At 45.1% G+C, this 22,538-nt stretch overlaps 2 protein-coding genes across 4 annotated transcripts in view; one reads left to right on the forward strand and one right to left on the reverse strand.

The window, feature by feature from the left end:
• MTMR1 (myotubularin related protein 1) overlaps positions 1–2,955 on the forward strand; it is a 55,190-nt gene extending 52,235 nt beyond the window's left edge. For all 3 annotated transcript variants that reach the window (XM_080909900.1, XM_080909901.1, XM_080909902.1), the window contains one exon: positions 544–2,955. In XM_080909900.1, the coding sequence (XP_080766026.1) occupies positions 544–708 (165 nt within the window). In that variant the 3' untranslated portion in view covers positions 709–2,955. The remainder of the gene's footprint in view (positions 1–543) is intronic.
• Positions 2,956–3,798: 843 nt separating this feature from the next.
• Positions 3,799–22,538, reverse strand: part of CD99L2 (CD99 molecule like 2) — a 67,149-nt gene continuing 48,409 nt past the window's right edge. The window contains exons 6-10 of the mRNA XM_080910979.1: positions 21,640–21,705; positions 12,986–13,024; positions 12,161–12,280; positions 7,751–7,816; positions 3,799–6,497 (exon numbers count right to left, since the gene is read on the reverse strand). Coding sequence (XP_080767105.1) covers positions 6,433–6,497; positions 7,751–7,816; positions 12,161–12,280; positions 12,986–13,024; positions 21,640–21,705 — 356 coding nt within the window. The 3' untranslated portion in view covers positions 3,799–6,432. The remainder of the gene's footprint in view (positions 6,498–7,750; positions 7,817–12,160; positions 12,281–12,985; positions 13,025–21,639; positions 21,706–22,538) is intronic.

Raw genomic sequence — 22,538 nt, forward strand, 5'->3', positions numbered from 1 at the left:
TTAGTGTGACACAGGATAGAATTATCTAGGAAGAGGAATACTCAATTTAAAAATGCCTCCATAAAATTGGCTTGTGGTGTATTTTCTTGATTGATGACTGATGTGGGAGGTCAGTGTCACCCTGGACTGATGGTGCTGGGTACTATAAGTCAGTAGGCCTGGTAAGTCATGAGGAACAAGACAGTAAGAAGCACCCATCCACATGGCCTTTTCTTCAGCTCGTACCTCCAGGTTCCTGCTCTGAGTGCCTGCCCTGATTTCCCTCAGTGATTGTGACCGGAGAGCTATAAGCTGAAATAAGTTCTTTCCACCATAAGCTGCTTTTGGTCCTGGTGTAATATCACAATAAAAGAAACTCTAACCTTGTAAGACAATCTCTACACCTGGTGATAGATTGGTCAGTGGTCTATTAGACTGGGCACATAGGCATCTGGGCAGTGAAAGAACCATTAAGCCGTGAGCCTAAATACTGAAATGCCGTATTCAGAACAAATATTGCTCCAATAACAGTGAGCTAACAGCCTTGTCTCTGTTCATTGCTAGATGCCAATTCATCAGAATCTCAAGGAGCTGCTGGCTATCAAGTCTGAGTTACAGAAGAGGGTGGAAGACTTGCAGCGGGAGGTGGCCACACGAACCATCTCATCTTCCTCTGAGAGGGGCTCCTCGCCTACCCACTCAGCTACTCCTGTACACACCTCAGTCTGATGAACAAGGCCAGTGTCCTAGGTCATCCTGCTGCTCTGCCGTTTTCCAGCAGCTCAGGGACATGGCCATTGATTCTAGCTTGTCATCTTCTTAGCTCTTAGGATTAGGCCCAGGGACCGTTTGTGGGTGGTGAAAGCTCCTATTATTAACAAGTACTTCTTTTGTGTGAACAGCCTGTGACCCTTTTGAGGACAGCCTCACAGGGGAGCACCATGTCATCCTTACCCCGTGAACCACCTTCGTCTTCTACAGGTAGCTTGGGAGAAACTAGATTGAATGCAGTGCGATATTTTAACTTAAGAGAATTTCACACCACTTCTTTCCAAGTTATATCCTTTGTTACGAACAACTCGCTCACCTATAGAACACATCACCAGCCATGTGGCTCCTCTCAGCCTTTTGGCACAATTTTAAAACTGTTTGAAATGAAATGTTAGTGTGGCAAATAAACCAGTGCCACGTGCTCTACAGTTATCAATTATCTCCACATAAGAAGTCCTCCTGTACAGTTGCTACAGTATGTACTGCTGTGTACATAGAAGGTATTTTTTAAAGAGAAACATGCCTTTATTTTCCTATGTCCTTTTTTATGTTTAGAATAGCTGTCTGAGGAATCATCTGCTAAACCATGGTATGAGAGACACTTTCCCAGTGGAGTCCATGCTGCCTTTTGTGTGGTACATTTGAATTAAGATACAGGCGTGTCATCTCAGTGGTAATATAGTATTGTCCTCTAACTCTGGTACTTGCCTTTTGAAGTGACACCGCCCATTCATTCATTGGAGTTAGCAGCAGGTTCCCTCAGGATACGGCAAACTGAATGCTCAGTCCTCTGGCCTTGTTGCAGGTAAACTGAGGACTCAGGCAGCAACTTTGTGCATTTGTTGACCTCCCTCTATGACAGTTCTCTAAAGAAGCAAGTCTTGAAATTTGCTTTGGCATCCTACCACCTGTTAAGATGCTCAGTATCTATGTCACCTGTTAGACACCTAGACATCTTGTTTTCATTTATCACAGACTCTGCTCAGTTGATTTACATGACTGCCTGTCCATACTTTAAGGCAAGCAGTGCACTGCAGCTTGGGTTGGAAAGCACAGCATGCTCTTCCTTGGTTTCCCCCTCTTGGAGCCAGCCTTGGCTAGGCAGGCTTCTTTCCACAGTCTACAGCTTTGAGCTCTGCTACTCCATCAATCCTTCTAGGAATGAATTTCCCATCAGCTTTACTATGTGCCATGCCAGCATTCCCACCCCCACCACCGTGCCCATGTCTGTGTGTCACCAGGCCCTTCAGAGTTGGATAGGTGTTTGAGGCTGACCAAGTCAGCCCCTGAGGACAGATGGATCACATCTTCCTCTCGTCAGTGTCAAATCACTGGATGCCATACAGTCCTACACATTGACCTCAATTTTCAAAGTGAATTCTTAAAAGGTTTTTTTTACAGCCAAATACATAGAAAATGGATGCTTTTTCAACTTGGAAACTTCTGATTCTTACACAAAACTACCCAACCATAAGATAACCAGAGATATTTATTCAAGGAAGTTTGATAAGCTATGATCAATTCTCCATTTTTATCATCTGGGGAATTTGTTTCTAAACTACAGTTTAAGTGATATCAGCTTTTGATTTTTGTTCATCATAGATACAAAACCCTATCTGTAAATGGATAGACTGTCATATCTGAGGTAGGAGAAGCTCTGGCTCCATCTGGAGTTCAGGGACAGCCGGCCTATATTGTGGAGCCCTGTCTCAAGATCAATACCAAAAAGAAAAGAACATGAACTAGAATATTTTTTCTTCTTAAAAACTTGAGACATTACCAATTTTTCCCTAGAAATACTGTGCAATTGCCCAGCGACACTGTTGAACAGAGTGGACTGAATGTTGTTTTGACAGAACCAGAGAAGCCATGGGAACTGCTGCTTGGTGAGGGCAGTTAGCCTGGTACAGATGGCTGGTGAACTGGGGATCTGGCTCCTGGTCAAGCCATGTCCTCTTAGCTGCATCCCTGCAGCACCCCTAAAAATGTCCACTGGATTTTAAAGCACAACAGAGTATTTCCCTTTGTATGTTTCTAGCACACAACTGTTTCTAAAACAACTTGAAATATAGTTTTTTTATCTAAGGAATTCTTTCGTGTATGTTTTATTTAAATACTAGAATGTAAAACCTTTAAGGTTCAGGTTTTTAAGCGAGTACAATACTGTATTTGCCTCATCTGATGCACTGTATTTCAACCTGTAATTAAAATTATAATATGTTTGCTCCCCGGTTTCTTTGTTGTCTCTGTGCTTTCACCATTTCAGTGGTTTTTCTCCCCCGAGGAAGAGTACTAAGAAAGTACCATGTGTTGAATGCTTACCCTGTGCCTGCCACACTTTATATGTAAAGTGCCCGATAGTAGTTGATTAATCGACTTACTAAGTTGTCAGTAATTTGTTGTGAGTCTTGAGTGTTTGGGCTGGAACAGGTAGGTGATCTGATTTTCAAATCTGCAAGTCCCCTTGTTCGTAACCTTGAAGAAATATTGACAAGAGAGAGAGACCTGGAATAACCAGAGCAGTAGGTCTGTTCTCTTTAGTCTTTGCCAGTTCTGTGGAACTGTGGACTTTTCCAAGGCTCTAAAAGTTAGTGTGAAATTACACTACCTCCTATGTGTAAACATTCCTTAAGGGCCTGACACTGCTCATTCTTTTCATGTGAATCATGGCTGTGTTCGCAAGAAAGCCCAATATTAGGCATAAGAGGGTTGGACTATCTCCCAGTATACCTTCCATAACAGTGCTCCCACAGTAGAAATCACACTCATCACTGGTTCACGTTTTAGGATTGAGCAGTATGTTCTAAAGCTACCTAGGTAGTGGAGCCAAGGCTGATCCTACTAAAGGACTTGATGCTGAGGCAAGAGGGCTCTGTTCCAACCTCCCTCTCCTCATGTCCTGCTGCAGCTCCTCCTGGGGGCCCAACAGCAGAAGTCCAGGGATCGGGCACTTTGTGGAAGGAATGATGGCAAAATGCTAACCTTTAGCTGGGGAGAAAGGGAATGAGGTCATCACCAAATCACAAAGACAGGAAAAGATGTCATATCAGGACATAAGGAGCTATTAGATTCCACTTTGTTTAATGCAAACACTAGGACCATTTACAATTCACACTTGGACACAAGCACGTAAAACGATGTACAGGGATTCTGGCAGTCTCCGGCATGTCTTCCTCTGAGAACTGGTACTAACCACAACCCAAGTGGCTGAGGCAGTGGGGCTGCCCCACACCAGGGTAGGCAGCCCCATACATCAAGCCACTTGAGAATGTTGAGCATTTTTAAAGGTCTTCCTGTCAAGTTTCACTGATCGAAATCTGATCTTGGCAAATGGCTCTTCTGCTTCATTTGTTTTCTCCCTTCTATCACCTGGGACTACTAGCCCAAGTTGGCTAACTCAGCCTTCAGAGGGGACACAGTTCAGGACCAGTCCCAAGCCTTCTGCAGGCCACAATGCCCCACCAAGTATAAAATGCCAGTGGGAAAGAGGAGCCCGGCCCCTGGGATGAGACTGTATGAACAGGAAGCCGATGGCCCGCCCAGGCCTGTCCAGCCACTTAGCTAGCGCCTGCGGGCTGAGTGATGGGTTTTATGCAGAAGGGCTTTATGCAGAAGGCACCGAGGTAGCTAAGGGAGAGCAAATTCGAGCTCTTTTTCACTGGAACCAGTGCTATTGAGAAAACAGTTTAACAAGAGGGCATTTATTTTACATCATGGCTGTGGGGTTTGAGGGCTTTGCCATCAGACAGGCCTCAGCATAAAGGTAGACGACCCCCCTGAGATTAACCTAGCTACGTATCAATAGACCAGAAATACCAAAATCCTTCCTTAAAACACCTCTTATCTCAGCACTGGCCAAATAGTGGTACCATCATCTCTTGATGTCCCTAGTGTCAGTAAGGCACAGTCCTGACAAAGTTGACAACAATCTGACCAGCAAATTAGGAGGTTCTAGAAATGGACACATCTTGCAAGCGATGCTTTCTTTGCTAAGTAACTTCCTGTTAAGAATAAGGGGGGCTTCCTGAGGCCATGAGCTTTTTTCTTTTCCCATCTTGGTGTCATTTCCCCAGTGCTCCAGCCTCCCTATCAGATCCTCAGACCTGGTCTGACTGGGACCAAACAAAAGGGGCACTGACCACAGGTATACAATGGGAGTGAGTGTTCAGGCTGCCTGGAGACATGACACCACCAGCAGCCCTCCACCATGAATAGTCTTTAAACAACAAACACACTCAAGGCATGCAGTCAGATAGCACAAGAGTTCGGTGGTTTCTTAAGGTGAGTGTTGCCTCATCCCAGCTCAGCAGAGGTGAAGGAGTCAGTTCACAGCCTGAGGAATATGTGGTGCCAATCATGTCGTCCAGAGGAGCTGTGGATCTTGCCTTCCCAGTGACACACTCTGCTTTCAGAAGTGCTTCTTGACATGGCAAGCTATTAGTTCACATGGGGTGAAAATTGGCTTAGCTTTTACCTGCAGGGTTCACTATAGAGCTCACTGGAGCCAAAGAAACAATCCAGGAAGCAGGTAGATCCAGCCCAAACTAGGAGTAGCAGTCAGCTCTGGCGCTGGCCCTTGGTTTCCCACATTTACCGCTGTGAGCATGGTCAGAGCCCTCTTCAGAGCAGACAGGAGGGACAGCTACACAACTACAAAGGCAGCAGCGATGTTCCACACAGCTAAGCCAGCATCCCTTCCCCTTCTTCTAATAAAACAAGCATGCTTCTGGTTTCCACGTTCATTCTCAGGATCTGTAGCTCACACTACTCAAATAAGATCATGCACAGGGTAGGAGTAAGCACCCACCCTGACCTGGTACAAAGTTCATTTGTAGGAGTGACTTCCAGACCTGCTACAAGATCCCTATAGAATCTGCTGTGAATCAAACCTACTAGTCAGAGCTCCCACATGTTCCTTATTCCTAATCTTGGGGTAAGCCTATTGTGAGACCACATTTACACTAAAATAACCGAAGAGCCTTCACTTGGACAAGCTCTTTGGAAACTGAACAATATAAAACCTGATCAATTTTTAAAGTGTTGTGTGTGTGCGCGCAGATGTGTGTTATATGTGTGTGTATATGTTCGTGGCTGCATGTGTGCTTATGTGTGTGCACACATGGGTATGTGTGCATGTGCATGTGTGTTGCAGCTTGGTGCTGTCTGATTTGTCTCAAAACGGGGTCCATATGCACCAGATGCCAGCTGATCGTGCCCCTCACAACTCTCAGAGGTCAGTAGCACAACAACCCACTACAGCATGTAGGTAAAGAGTTTCACAGTTCCTAGAGACTGCTTAACCAGAAATGTTCTACAGTGCTGCCCCAACCATCCTCTGGTCCACCCCCACCTCGGGCATCCTCCTTTCCCATGCTAAGGCTGGATCAGGCTGTCTCTGTGACCCAGACATTTTCAACGCTGGTGCTAGTAATCTGCTGAATCTGGGTGTCAAGTCTCAGCACCAAGTCTCTTCAGAGGACCCGTGGTAGAACAGTCCCCATAGTCTGCAGGAAAGGGCACAGAAACCACAACTCACAAACACCCAAGGCTTGTCCAGAAAACTCAGTACAATAAGAAGCCAGTGGCATGGGAAGAAACTTGGGGAAAGGATTGGCAAATGAAATCCAGAGCTGGGTCAAAAGCGGTGGCTCCCTTTATATGCACCTGCCACTGAACAGGGCCTCAAATCCGGGGTGGCTCGGGTGGTGGGGGCTCTGCAGACTGTGTTTCTTGTTTTGAGTATGTCACTAGGGAGAGAAGACATGAGTTAGGAGGGTTGCACCTCTGCTCTGCCCAATTCCCGGTTAGTTTCCACGTGTGCTGTGTGAGCAGTCCAGCATATCCCAGGCCTGCTCACTGTCCCCTGTAGGACCGCCACGGCCCTGCATACAAAGTTCAGAGTGGGCCAAGGGAAGCAAAGGCAGAAGAAGCCTGGCAGGCTTCACAAAAGAGCTCTGCTTCTCTTTCTCCATCTACAGGATGGGCACACTCCTGTCAAGACTTGTAGACTACTGGATCTAAAGCGGGCACAATAGTACTCATTCCTCAGTGTTGGTTACCGTGTTAAAATTGTAACAGACAATGCTCGTTTAGATTTCACAACTCTACCTTTCAGGATCATTTCCATGCATTTGGTCCTGCACTACCAGATAAGTCCTATAAGCAGTGACATGACGACCTCACTCTGCATTATGGAGCAGGAAGGGCCAGGTCCTGCCTCAGCACTCAGGCTCCATAGCTGTTGTCCTGTAGCTGTGGTTTCTTCTCTTCTCCTTATCTGAAGGGGAGCAGGCTTACCTCCAGGCTGGCCATCAGCATTCCTGGGTCACAAGCATGTCTCCCTCTCATTTGGCCTTACCATATGTGGCCTCTAATTTCTGCTAGTCCCTGAACCCAAAAGTTTTCAATGACCCCAGAGGAAGGAATAGAACATCTGGCTTTTAACTGTCTTCTTATCTTTGGCCATTTTCTAATTGAGAAGCCTAGAGACAGATGTGGACCCACACCTGTAATCCCAGCACTCAGGAGGTAGAAGCAGAGGATCAGGAATTTAAGGCAACTCTTAGCTACAATCGTGACTTTGAGGGCAGCCTTGGCTACCTTAGACCCTGTCTCAAACATACAACAATTAAAAATACACTACAGGTCTAGATGCAAAACTTTCCATAGCCCCAGAGAAGCAGGTCCAGGATGCATGTGTGTCTGCCAGCCAAGAGGTGACGTTTGTCAGGCTCACATTCAGATAATTCAATAATTGATACCAAGCAGCAAAAGCTCCCAGACGTCATCACAATGGCACAGTTTCCCCATTCTCTACAACCTAGGAGGCCAGCTGACCGAGGAGTCACATGGTACAGGCACACCTGGGCCCCTGAAGGTTTTTATGATGGACAGACATTCCAGAGGCAGATTCTTCTGGGCCTCTCAAACTCATTCTACTCAGTACTGGGGACACTGAATTGAAACCCTTCATCAGGGACAGTAACTGAAAAGTCCTCACCTTGGGGTTCCTCACACACAACAGCTTCCAGGTTCTCCCCCTTCACGTAGTCTGCATTGAGGCCCTCTGCAAAGAGCAAAGCAAAGAAGGCACAATGAAATGGAGGACCCCTCACCATTGAGAACTGCTCACTGAGTCCTCTATGACAGTAAAGGCTGCTGGGATCTGCTCTCAATCACCAGAACATCCTCTTCTAGAAGCACATTGCCCAGGACTTCTCGTCACCATCCTTGCAAACAGCATCATGCATCAGAGACCCAATTTGTAAAGAGCCACAGACAGGATACCAGATGACTGGGCTCTGGACCATCCATAGGACCACCTGAGTCTCAGAGGCCAGGAAGGTGGAGCCAAGAGCTGAGGGAATGACTGGTGGATGCAACATTAGGAAGGGCAGATGGATGTGCAAGGTTCACTCTGGAAATGCCAGTAGACGGTCTTCCCGGGAGCATCTGTATGCACAAGGAAGCCACCTGGCTTCTCCAGACCATAGGAACAACTGCTGTCCACAGCTGTGCTTGGAGAGCCCAGAGTCCACAAACAGCTGCCCTGGTCTAGTGTGTGATCTCGATTCTCCCTATCCCCACCCTCATGCTATCCCCAAAGGCTATGCAGCAGTTCACTCCGCCAAAGGTCATCACTTGAGGACTCGGAGCAGCCCCACACCAATGGTTATTTAAACGTCTTCTATGTCTTCTCTCTGAATAACCGAAGGGCTCTGGGGAAAGTGGGTTCTGATGATGTCATCAATTCCCTGGACACAAGTCCTATCCCCGGCTTTTACCCGACCTGATAGCTGTTGGGCTCAAGGTGAAAGCCAAATGGCCTGTGAAAATGGAGGTGGTCTTCTCTGGCAGGGGTGGTTAACTATCATGCAAAGCCAGCCGGGTGACAGCCCCAGTGCCAATGAGCAGGAGCTGGGAAATGTGCTCTGGGCCTCCAGACTACTGTCCATAGTCCTACTTGGCGAGCAGGAGATACTCCTTTTTCTTCAGTGGCTTCTGGGAGGTGTTCACCCAAAGATAACTAATCGTCTCCCTCTCCACCCCCATCGACATCCATAACTCCAGCCGTCCTGGGCCTGGGAATAGATGGTATGGCAGGTGGTACCCTCACAACATATCAGAAAAGGCTCAGATGGTATGGTCACAGGCAAGTTGGTAGATGCTGGGGATAGAGGGGATATAGCTAGCAGGGAAGGGATAATGAGGGGTCCAGGGCCAAAGCACAAGAAACAGGAGTTAGTCAAAGCACGCTGTTACCTGGACCTTCTGCTGCATCTGAAAGTAAGACAGGAAGCTTAGAAGCTTGGAGTAAGAACTTAGTTCTGGGCAACAGACCTAGTGGGTATTTTATGAGATTCACAGACACTTGGCACTGAGGGCAGGTAGCAAAACCAAGTGTTCCCAAAGTAGAAACCCCTTAGGTAGCAACAAAGGCTGGAGGCCAAAGAGGTGAGGGCAGGTGTTCCTTGCAGCCACTGGTCACCTCCTTGGGGCCTTCCATCTGACTCTCTTGACTGCCAATCACTGAGGCCATAGTAGCCTCTGATCAGTGAGATTAGAAGCAGACACCCCTGCTGTTAACACCCACACGAACACCCTTAGGATCCTTCCAGTGCAAGTGGCAGTCACAATGCTGCACAGGACGGACAGTCCAGACAGGTGTGAGCTTGGTGTCTAGTCTCAGACAAGGAAACTGCAGGCTAATCCAGGCTGGAATGAGGTCAGCAGGGGGCGCTGTGGCAGCACAATGAAGTATGGCTGGGAGACTGGTCAGAGAGAAGGCTCCTTGGGAGAAGACACCCCGACCTGAACAATAAGAGGAGGGGCAAGGCAGAGAAGAAACAGCAATGACTGTGCCCCGGAGAAGGCAGAGCATATGGGGGACACCGAATGGCTAGAGCTCTGAATGCCACCTTCAGTTCCTGGCCTGAGCTGTGATTCTGTGGTCATCAGGGAACCTGCGGAAGTCTGGATATTTGTAAACAGGTCCCCCTGGAGAAGGTGCAAAGTGTAAGGGGGACAGTGTCAGGGAGGTGGGAAAGGCCTAGTATGGGGGAAGCATGCTTGTGACTCATGGGGAAGGGGCACTGCAGGGCTCCCAGACCTCTAGCATGGAGGACAAACATGGGAGTGGGGAGACAGTGAAGTCCAAGCTCCAAGCCCTGTAGAAGTGGGTCAGCCTGACGAGCCTGCTTGTTCAATTGTGAGCATCATAACCGTCGTGTCTTTACCAAAGCAAGTGGGCTAGAAGAGGGGACCCAGACTCTCCCGGTCTCCCTCCTTCCTGTGACTCTGGCTGAAGCCCCTCCACTTCATGAAGCTCTGCTAGGCTTCCCATCCCCATTGGCGCTCTGTCGCCTCATCCATTTAACCTGTAAATGTTACCTTATCTAGGAGAGGGATCTTTGCTGACACTATTAATTAAGGATCTCAAAATGACTGTATTCAGAGTGTAAGCTAGAGACAGCATTAAAGTAATGTAGTCACAAGCCAAGGACTGCCTGAAAGCTGGAAGGTGGGGTCTCTGCAGGGAGTGTGATCCTACAGGTTTCTGTTTGTAAGACAAGGCCTTACCTTATAACCCAGGCTGGCCTGGAACCCGCTCTATAGCAAACTGCCATGGGAATCACACAGCAAAGCTCTTGTCTCAGCTTTATTAACACTGGGGTTACAGGTGTGAGCCAGAATTCTAGCTCAGAAAACGGGGTTCAGCTGTTTGAAATCACAGCAATTCTCTACCATGGAAAGCGCAAGAACTGAATAGCTGACGGGGTGAGGAGTATTCACTAGTGAAGCTTTTCGGTATGGCTCCCACACTGGGGAAAGGAGACACTGTGGTCTGAAGGGTTCACACCCTTTCATTGTGAAGGCCCAAGCCTAGACTGGCTTCCCTGACCACATATGAGGAGCAGAGATGGGGAAACCGTGGCGCAAGTGGCCAAGCTAGCCTATCAGAAATGTGAAGAGAGAAGCAGGTCTCCAGCTGTTCCACAGGCATGCCCACCACTAAGAGCATCACTGCACAGGACACTGGCTGAAAATCAACAAAAGAAAGTATTTGCTTAATGGAATTAGTGACTTTGATCAGTCATACAAAGTAGTAACATGTTGCTCCTTGTTAATTCCCAACTTCACCTGTATGTAGCTAGTAGTTAACAATGTTACCTTTTTAACTTTTTACAAGGCTACCAGGTCCAGGGTCATCCTTGGCCTAATGTAAGCCATCAGTGAGTATTCTCCATCAACTACAAAGTCTCTTTGCTTTGTGGCTGAGGGGAGCCGGCAGAGGGAAGAAAATTCTAGACGTCATCCCCTGTATTTCCTTGTTCCTAACCACTCTACCCCCAAACTTGTGGGTGATACACATGTGGGTGTCCTGGATGAAGAGTGTTCTAGGAGAGCAAAAGAAAAAGGCAGTAAGATGGTCAGATGAAGAAACAGTTGTAATGAGTACACTCAAAGTACCAGGATCCAGGTTAATTTCCTGAGTCTTAGGTCCAGGTGCCACACCCAGCAGAGGCTCAGAACCAGAACGTGAAGAAACAGGAGATGGCCCTAGGCTTCCCAGAAAAGCGAAGAATCTGAAGGTGAGGAAAGGCCAAGGATGCTGAGTCATGTACTCTCTCTGGAAGGACAACTTGTCAGCCCTGAACGAAAGCCATTCCACTTAAGCGACGACATCTTGGTGCTGTGGCAGTAAAACCACAGATTGATCCTCACAGGCTAAAAGCCTTGGTAACTATTTGATTTAGCACAGGGGCCTCACTGGTGGCTACAGCCCCCAAGAAAAGCTGTCTGTTTTCTAAACTTCCAGCACATAGAGGGCAGAAATGAAAAATCACTCCCTGACTTCTCTCTCATCGCTACTCCTTAAAATAACTTATGAGTTCATACAGTTTAAATGATCTGACTGGCGGAGGAGCAAAGAGCACCCACGTACTGACATATCAAGAAATCAAGATCAGAAAGGGGCACTGGCAGAACCATAAGGGGCCTGAAGATGCTCACTGTCATGTTGAAGAGACTGGGAGACCGCAGTGCCCTTGTTCGCAGTAGAAAAGGCTGGTGGCACCGGGCCTCTGAAGGTCGGGCATCCCCTTGAATGAGACCTGAGGCCTCAAGGATTTATCGGGGTTCCTCCCATTCTAAAGAAATGAAACAGCACAGTGCTCACTGAACTTTGTCCCAACAGAAGTATGGCCTCTACTAGCTGAAATACCTGCAAAATCAGGATCACTTAGTATGACCCCATGTGTTCTCCCAGACCAGGATCGTCTTTAGTTTGTCCTAAATTTGTCCCTAAGGCTGTAAAACTCTACCTGCTAGGAACCTATGGGGATTGAGTAACCCGAGGAAGGGATTCAAACTTGTCTGGGCCCCTTTCCCTGCTCAGGCGAGTACTTACGCTGAATGCTGAAGCAAAACTTCTTCTGCTGGTAGGAGATGTAACTGGACACAGCTCCAATCAGGGCCATAGCAAGGGCACTGGCCACACCTGCAATGGTGCCAGTTTCTGTGGATATGCCTGGACATGGAAGAGTAGATGGAGCTCAACAGACAAGGTTTGCAAACTCCAGGATTCTGCTGCTCTGATAGCCCCGAGTTATGCTGGCTCAGATGTATGTAACCTTCAAGTCTAGTTGAAGAGCTATGCCGTAGATACTCAAAGCATCTTAACAACATGGGCCAACTCTGCCAGAACTGAGATCTTCATGTTACTTCCACTCGGTGGCTACTTCTCTCTGCTATTAGCCTCATGATGTTATTAATAACTATGGTGGTTTTGGATGTGAACGACCCCCACCCCCAAAGCTCAGGAGTTAATACCACCCCCTTATGGAGCAGTAGGGAGCAGTAGAGCCTTGAAGAAGTAATTGGACGAGGGATGGGATTGCAGTGGAATGGACTTCAGAAATTGTTATACAGCCAGTATTTATTTCTAGGAAGCCCTGAGGTGAACAGCCAGCTTGGGTGTCTGCCATTATGACCCACCTCTCACAGGTGCAAAGGCAGCAGGGTCAAGGAACCAGGCACTGGAACTTCCAAAATCAAGAGTCACCTAAGTTTTATCTTATTTTAAATTACATATCTTTAGTATTTTTTATGGTGATGGAAAAATTACTAATAGAAACATTTGGGAAAGGGCAGGGAAGAGCAGCTCTAAGACCAGAGAGGGCCGGTGTTGTTTTTCTTCTGATTCCAACAAAAACTGTGGGCCACAGATACCTACCGGATCCAGGGTCATCACTGCTGCCATAACCACCACCACCTGCAGGAAGAACAAAAACACTAAGTGTATGCTGTGACCCCTGTGACCCCTGTGACCCCCGTGACCCCACTAGCAGCCTTTTCTTTTCTCCAGAGAGCCTATTAAAATGGTTACTTCCACACACTGAGCCCTTGTCACACACAATATTCTCTAGGTTCTGGTTTCAACTTTAGCTCTTTCCTATCCACTAGGGGCAGTCAGTTGTACTTGGCCCTCCCTTACAAGGGTAGGAGCCAAGGCTCACTGAGAGATGAGCAAAAAGCAGTTAAATAGGACTGCAAACTACACCAAGTATCTTCTGCACATCTATACCAGAGTTGGAGCAGAAGTGCAAACACATAAAACCATATCTAATATTTTCACATTTAAAAAGTTCTTAAATGTCACAGAAATGCAAAACAGGTTAATGCTAACAGAGGCTGGAGAGGATGAATGCAGAACACTGACCCACTTATAACGATCATAGGAAAGAGACCATTGTGACAGAATGCTTTATCTAAGTGAACCACTATCATCACATGGCAAAACTGTACAGCTAACATACGTGTGTGTGTGTGTGTGTGTGTGTGTGTGTGTGTGTGTGCACGCACGCATGTGAGAGAGTGAGATTGCAAAGGAGTCTCAGTGCTAAGCTGTATGCCATGGCATGCAAAATGTACAATGAACAGATACTGATGTTGTTATTGAAAAAAAATAAGTAAATACAGTTTGAAGAAAAAATTCCCTTTGTCCATCTTTACTGGATGAAAAATATGATCAAATATGAACCTGAACCAAAGTGAGCTACAAGGGTCTATCATTGCAATTACTCAGATCACAGTAACAACCTTCATCCCTCTTTGGCTTCTGAGCTCCACCCTTTTTCTCTCAGTATAGGCTAAATCAAACTACATGTGATGGTTCGTATATGCTCAGCCCAGGGAGTGGCACTATTGGAAGGTATGGCCCTGTTGGAGTACCTGTGGCCTTGTTGGAGTAGGTGTGCCACTGTGGGTGAGGGCTTAAGACCCTCATCCTAGCTGCCTGGAAGCCAGTGTTCTACTAGCAGCCTAGTGGGAATATGAAAGACTTTGTTACTATGAATGATTTGAACAGTGTAGATCTGGCCCAAGAGGTCTCAGTGGAGAATTTCAGTGTGTGGTCTAGAGACTGTTTCTTAGTATTTTGGTGACCATTATGGCTGCTTTTTGCCCTTGTGTGAAGAGTCTGCCTGAAGCTAAGATGACGACACTCAGATTAATTGCATTGACAAAGGAAGTCTCAAAAAAAAAAAAAAAAAACATAGCAGAGACTTTGTTCTCTGGTTAAGTCTCTTGAAGAGAATTTTTAACAGGTGTAGCAAGCTTAGGAAAAAATATAAAATATATTGTTTGAGTATTAAAGGGGGCACCAGGAAGTGAAATGGAAACAAATCCGTGTTCTATGAGATAGCAGATTAAGGGAGTGAGATTTGGGGGCAAAATTCTACCCAGCTAAATATAGATCTAGACATGGTATTACACACCTTTAATCCCAGGAGACACACAGATCTCTGAGTTCAAGGTCAATCTACAGAGCAAGATCCAGGACAGCTGAGTTCAGGCAGTGAAGGAGTTAGAAAAGAGAAAGCTAGTGAAAGGGTAATAGATGTTCCAGCCCGTGCAGAACTCGGTAGTTTTGGCCATGTGGCTCTGGCTTTAGAGTGAAACATAAAAGGGGCTACTGGAACAATTGATGCTGGTCACCTGGAGCTAAGAAATTAGTGGTGATTGAGAAGAGACCAGCATCACTGAGGTGAAATCTTCTGGGAAGTGTTTTCTGAGAGCACAAAGAAGCTGTGTTGCAGAGATAGCCAAGGCTGTACCTCCTGCAGCAGCTGTACTTGGTAATGTCTAAGAGTCACCCAGGTGGTACTGGTTTTCAGGCATGAAGGCATCATGAAGAGCATCTGAGGCTTGGCACAGTGAGAGGTCATGGAAGGCCACTGGTGGAGGTTCGGCTGCAGTTGCAGTTGACAGCCCAGGACTGAAGGGGTCATGCAGAGGAGTTGAGCCTTGGCACCATGAAGGGAGCCTATGAGTGGCTATTGGTGAAGTCTAGTTGTAATTAAAGACCCCAGTGTATTGGAGATGCCAATACCATGGGCTGATCACCAAGAACAGCAGAGGCAGGGGAGTTATTCAACCTGAGCTTACAGTGCTACAGAGGGCAGAGCTGGAGAAGTGATGCCAGCCCTTTGGAGGAGCCCAGTAGATCCTGTGTGAATCCCAGACATTGAAACAAGAAGCTGTAACACTGAAGGTGACTTGGAGACTCCAAGCTGTTTGAGAGGCCAGAGCCATGGGCTATCTTCTCAGGAAAGCTGTTAATAGGGAGTGGAACCAGCCCAGGAGAAGGAAGTTGTTGCAGTCAACAGAGATGAAAAGGGAGTTGGAGATCTGAAGACCACTTTGACATCAGACACAGAGATGCAGAGTTTGGAGTTTGTCCAGCTGGTTTCCTGTCTTGCTTTGGGAATTGCAGTTAAGTGACTGGATGAGTCTCAGAAGAGACATTAAACTTCAGACTTTTAACATTGTTGAGGCTTCTTATAGACTATAGGGACTTTAGAAGTTGAACTAAATGTATTTTGCATTATGCTATGCTTAGTTATGAACCCCACAGACTCATATGTTTGAACAAGTCTATGGGGGACAGGCAAATGGAATGTGATGGTTTGTATATGCTTGGCCTAGGGAGTGGCACTACTAGAAGTTGTGGCCCTGTTCCAGTGGGTGTGGCCCTTTTGGTGTAGGTGTGTCACTGTGGGTGAGAGCTTTAAGACCCTCATCCTAGCTGCCTGGAAGCCAGCATTCTGCTAGCAGCCTTCAGATAAAGATATAGAACCCTCAGCTCCTGCACCATGCCTGCCTGGATGCTGCCATGTTACTGCGTTGATGATAGATAATGGACTGAACCTCTGAACCTGTAAGCCAGCCCCAATTAAATGTTGTCCTTATGAGTTGCCTTGGTCATGGTGTCTGTTCACAGCAATAAAACCCTAAGATGCTACTCTACAAAATAAAGTGTGCAAAAATTATATTGGGACAAGTGACATAATCAACAGAATCAACTCAATACAGTCTGTGAACCTGAATTCTCAATAAAAATGAAATGGATAAAACCATATGCCCATAAGACATTTGAGGACAGCATTTATAGTATCTTTAGGAGTGCTGCCAGATTTTAAATATGATTATAAAGCCAGAAATGCACAGTAGAAAAGATTCTATCAAAAGTAAGAACTTCAATAGTAAAAGCATAAGCAAGAGGAAGCAAGTGAGCAAGAGAACAAGAGAGACAGAGAAAGAGACAAACACTGAATTTTGTCAAAGAACATTATAAATAAATGCAATGAACTGGATGTGGTAGCATACACTTAAATTCCTAAACAGAGTAGGCTAAAACAGAATGGTTGTGAGTTCGAGACCAGCCTTGGCTACATGATAAGGCAGTTTCAAAAACAAAACAAAAGAGTAAGATATAAAGTCAAAGCTCTGCAGGCAGCAATCTGCCCAGACATAGTCTGTGCACCTAGTAAAGAGGCAGAAGCCAGAGTGGCTTACAGTATAAGGTCCTGTCTCAAAACAAACAATAAATAAGATACTGGCAAATATACATCCGAGAAAGGGCTAGCTTAATGAATTAGTCACCAGAGAAATGCAAATGAAGCTCAGGGTACCAACACATTCCCAGACTGTAGGAGGGTGGGGAAAGAAAAGAGTCTAACAAGAATGTGGAGAAACTAGAACCCTCATTCACTGCTAGTAGGAATGTGCAATAGCTCAGCTTCAGTGGAAAAAGTTTAGTACCTCCTGAAAGCTGAAACTTAAAGTCATAGCATGTACTAACAATATTACTTCTAGATCATGGTGGTTTGAATATATTCCCCAGAATTCACGTATGCAGAAAACTTGATCCTTGAAGTCCTGGGTCAATGATATTTGAAAGTGAGGCCTTATTACAATTAAATGTGGTCATGAGGATACAGCTCTCAGACTGACCTCTGGGATTTTATCAGAAGAGGAAGAGAGAGACACAAGTCAGCATGCTTGCTCTGTCTTACAACTGATATTCCCTACCACATCTGAACCCAGCACAGAGGCCCTAGCAGATGCTGAGCAGATGCTAATGCCCAGGTGTACTTAAGACAGTTAAAAACTATGCCTGTGTGTGATGTTCTATGCACTTGTATACAGATGATCATAGCAACATACTTCATTCATTTTGACCTTTGGTCTGGCAGTCCATCAACTGGCAAATAAGAAAGTAAAATGTTTGGTAATATATGGAAAAGGGCCAGATAACAGAAAATACATTGTTACAAAACAGTGAGGAAAAACTGGGTCAAGGACATGAACATGAGATCACAATATATATTGACTTTCTAAAAACACACAGATTCAAGGAAATGAAAATATGACCAGGACAAATGTTTTGTTCTCATTGAATTTGCCAAGATTACAAACTATAATGCTTGCTGGATTGGGGTTGGTATTGGGGAAAATGGATACCTGTTTACTTCCTAGCAGGGGAAATGGAGGTTGGTGCCACTTTAATGGGAAATCATTTGGTAATGTCACTTAGAGTCACATTTTTAAAAATGTATGCATCTTGTGGCCTAGAAATTGTAGTGCTAAGAATTGATGTGACAAAAGTGATGGTGGCTTTTCATATCTGACCTGACAACTTTCAAAATACTGTGTATAGTTGACAAGCTAGAGGAACCACTACACGAAATAGGAGACAGTTAGATTTCAACATAATCTACATTATAGAGAAAAACAGTCTGAGTATTATTGAAGAAACATTGGTTTTTAAAAGGATAGCATGTGCTGGGTATGGGAAGACATACATGTAAATCTAGTACATAGTCAGGCTTCCTGCCAGCCTGGAGCAAGAAGACTGCCCTGAGTTCAAGAATGGCCCACATTTTCCTTCTACGGTATACATTAAACTGTGGTTTGCTTTCGGAATACACACCTATTCACACAGAGAGTGACACACACTAACCAGTTCTAGGAACCCTGGCTGTAACTATAGTGACTGTCATTGCTACAGGAGTGCCACTACAGTGACAGTAAGTCCCATAGTTATAGGGACCTTGTAGCTATAGCAACAACCTTTACTTGATGGACCCTGTAGAATAAGAGGAATTACTTCAGTGAGGAAGTTGTACTCAGTGGTTTGAATAAATCTTGTCCCCATGGAAACTTGTGGTGAAAGTTGTAATGCTTTTGTCCTGGGATTGGGTTAGTTGCCACAAGAACAGGGTGTTACAAGGAGAGACTGCCCTTGTGTTTTGTCTTAGGGTCTGTGCCCATTTGCCCTTTTGCTTTTCTACCATGTCAGGGTACAGCACAAGGCCTTCACCAGATGTAGCCACCAATCTTGGTCGTCCAGCTCTCAGAATTGTGAGGTAAATAAACTTCTTTCCTTTATTAATTACTCTGCCTTGCACATATTATTATAGGGAAAGAGAATGGATTAAGAAATTGTGAATAAGCTCTGTTGTCAAAAGAGATGTCGGACTTTCAGCATCTCGAATACAAAGGCAACAATGCACATACGGACGTCAGCTTTGAGTCCTACAGAGCCACTTACCGGGAGAGAAAGGGACACAACAAGGCATGTGCCCTTCTCTGATGGCAACCCAGTTCGTGTCTCACAGTGAGTGCCTGACGCATCTGGTTGTCAAGGACACAAGAGAATCGTGGACAGTGGAGTGATTATGTCTACAGCTGCTGGGGAGGCATTTGAGTGCTTAAGATCACTGTGAGTGTCCCAGACTTCCAGCAAGACACAGCAAGGGCTTTTACATATTTTTAAAATGTAGTTTTATTGTCTCAAAAAAGTAGCAAGAGCGTATACCTCTTTTTAAAAGTCAATAAATAAAGGTATGCATGTTGGTACCACCCTTGAACCTGGAAGGCTAAGGCAGGAAGCTCGTGACATCCAGGCAAGCTGGGGCTATAAAATAAAACCCTGCCAAGAAAAAAAAAGAATAAACAAAAAGGGGGAAAGATACTGCTGCAAATGACTTATAATTACTAAGTAAAATCAAACAGAAAAACACTATGTCAAAACACAGTATCTGGGCTAACAACCAGGGGATATAGTATTCTTGCTGTTGCAAAATCTCTCACAACCATGTTCGTTCATTTCCTACCACAAAACTGAGAGTATTCTGTAGATAACATGCTGTTAAAACAGCCAGCATCGTGCATTAAGAACAGCTCAGCCACAGTCCCTGATCTGCTGGCGGACTGTGGGTGTCTGATGCCAGCGTGTCTGAACTACAGACCAGTAAGGCCATCTGGCATGTGGCCCCTATGTTAAAGCCAGAAATATTGTGGAAAGAACTGCAAAGAAACCTCTTTGGACCTTCTTTCATCCATATGAGGAAAAGAATGAGGCCATTGGCAACGGTCTGAGTCCAGGAAGGTCAAGGAAGGAGGAAGAATGGAGTGTTCACAAGCCACTGACTTCAAGATAATAGAGGGCTCAGTTAAAAACTCATTTTGAGACACACACAGTCTGTCAAATATGTTGTCTTGAGGAAAAATACACAACGGATAATATATTACTTCAGAAATCCACTCCAGAACAACTGAAGCTATGTCATAAAGACTTGAGTCAGGGAAGTGTGCTAATTGAGTTTATAATTTATGGAAATGTGATGCTTCCCCTTCATGAGCTTGTTTTGGTGGAAGAGATGGTGTCTGTGAATCTCACCCATGTTCCTATTTCACCCTTTGATCTTCTTTTCTGACACCTATGGTGACGGAGGGAATAACTGAAGCCAACAATTGATTATTCTTTACAAGACAAGCTCCAATATGAGCCTAATTAAAGAATTTCCTAACACTTCTTCCTTGCTAAAACAAGTAGGTTTAATGAAGAAAAGCCCCTGGCCTGTCATTCAGGCTTTCATTCCTGTGCATGCTTACAGACGGAACTACTGCCCTCCTCTCCCCATCTGGAAATACCAATTGTCACCCAGGAGTAATTGGCTCATTTGCTGGGTTTGCCCTTTAAATGTTCCATGTTCTCCTGACACCTGGAAGTTTCATTTAGAGGCTTTTAGGGCTTTTTCCTAGAGATGACACCATCTGGAAAGGTGTTTCTGGGGACAAATGGGACTACAGTACATTTTAAGCAACAGAGAACACTGTTTCCATATGAAAGGCACAGTGCTTGCAAGGTGAAGCAAATGCTAGACTTCAGCCAGGACTTGGGGTGAGGGGTCTTGATACACGCACAAGTTGAATTGTTCAAACCCTGCTACAATTTTCCATCAACACAACAAGGAATAATAAACAAAGGGTTTCAAACACCATAGGTTATCATTCCAACATCTTGTAACAAGCGATATGTCTAAGGTCACGATTGTAGCAGTTACACCTCTGGGTTCTGACAGGAATTTGTTTTGCCACACCACAAGACTTGGACTTCTCACCACATCCATGCCTAAGATCCAGTTTGACAAATCTATGGGGAAAGGTTTCCATCACTAATAGCTGTGGCAGGGGCAGCATGCAGAAGAGATTTTATGACAATCTCTCCCTGGTTGTGGTAATGGCTATTGAAATCTACACTTGTGATCAAATTTCACACACACACACACACACACACACACACACACACACACAATTTCCATAATGTCAATAGGTGACTTTATTGTACAAATATCAACTTCCTATTTAAAACCACCTACTATGGTTTTGCAATAGAGGCTCCTCAGGAGACACTGGATTACATAGGAGTTTTTCCTTAACCATTTTAAAACTCTTTTTTTTAATACAAAGGACTTTTGGGTTTTGGTTGGTTGGTTGTTTTGTTTTGTTTTGGGTTTTTTTTTTTTTATGTCAGACTAGATCAAAACTTCTAGACAGTCTGATCCCATAGTTTAATTTTTTTATACATTTAAACACAGTCAAACTTCAGGGGTGGCTACATCCAAATTCTCTTGCAAAGTACCAAAGCACCTGTGATCTTTACAGTAAGAATGAATTCTATTGGCTGATAAACAGTACTCGGGGCCAGAGCCTAGCAAGTAAGAATGTGGGACTTTTTGTCTTTTTAATTGAAAATAGATTCTTCTTTCATACAATACATCCCAGGGACAGTTTCCATTTTCTCTACCCTAATATAAGGGAGGAATGAATCTTCCTAGGAGGGATAAATAGAATCCAAAGGTATTTTTTAAAGATCTGATTCGCTAGGGCGGTTCTTTAAAACATTTGCCATTTTAAGTTTGAACCCTCCCACTGCATGAAAAACTGGCTGTCCAAGCAGAGCGAGCTGTCTTCTTGACATATGTGACTGTCTTACCACAGGCCACTTCTCTTGCTGCTGCCTTCTTAGGTGCACCTAGGTGGTGGGAACACTAGCACATGCTTAAAGAACAACAGGGCAAATGGGCAGCCTCTCCAGGATGGCTTAGAAATGAGCCCCACCCACAAGAAAGAGAGCCCACTCCATATTACAAGTGCAAAAATCTGATTTTCCAGATGCATGATTTACCTGGAGGCTGAATGAATGGTCAACATTTTAAGGAGAATCTGGTGTGTTGTCAGACAAAGCAATACTCCTACCTTTATTCTTATCAGGTTTGTATCCCCCACCTCCCAGGATGTCTTCAAGATCCTTGTCTGACAAACCTATGGGGGGAAAACATACATTTCAGTGGCAAAAAGTCTCAGCAGCAAATATGTGGATTAGTAAATGCAGTCCATGACACATGGATATTCTTCATGGTTCAGTGGTACAGCAGATATAAGGCCCTCAGAACCATGCCTTGTGCCCAAAACAAGGATACATGGGGGGAGAAGGAGGAGGAAGGGAAGGAAAAGGAGGGAGATGAAAAAGATGAAGGTGGTGGATAAATTCCAACCGGCCCCTCAGATGGCCCACTGTCAGTCACCTTGAGTGTTTGCATGACCCCAGAGAGTAAATATCATCCTAGTAATTAAGTTGCATTAAATGCCAAAGATGAACAGTTTTGTCAAAGTAATTAAGGGCCCGAATCAGTCAAGTGAACTCTTTCAAAGCTAGTTTTGGGCTTCTCTGAGCTCAGACACCAGAAGCTAAAGTCTCTTCTCTTTTTCCTGCTGCTCTTAAAGAGCCACTGCCTCGATAGCTGAATGAAAAGACGCTCTATCAACAAGCACATAATCTTGGTTTGAAAAGAACCTAAGCTCAGACGAAACCCCCTCCCAGTACCTGGATTGCTTGAGACTCACTCTATAGAAAACTGTTTCTTAACTGAGCAAAGGAAATTTTAATGCATTTCTGTAAAAATAAATCTCCTCAACTTCCTCATGATTTATGACACAATCATAGATAACCAATACAAGAAGCAGAATCATTATTAATTATAATTCAACTAATGCGTACACATCTTTTGGAACGCCCTATGCTTTGTGTGTAAAGTGTGCTTAAAGCCTTCCTACTGTATTTCAAAGTGCTGGGGTGGGGGTGACTCGCAAAAGTC

Source organism: Micromys minutus (genome assembly GCF_963924665.1).
Source record: "Micromys minutus genome assembly, chromosome: X".
Taxonomy (NCBI): Eukaryota; Metazoa; Chordata; class Mammalia; order Rodentia; family Muridae; genus Micromys; species Micromys minutus.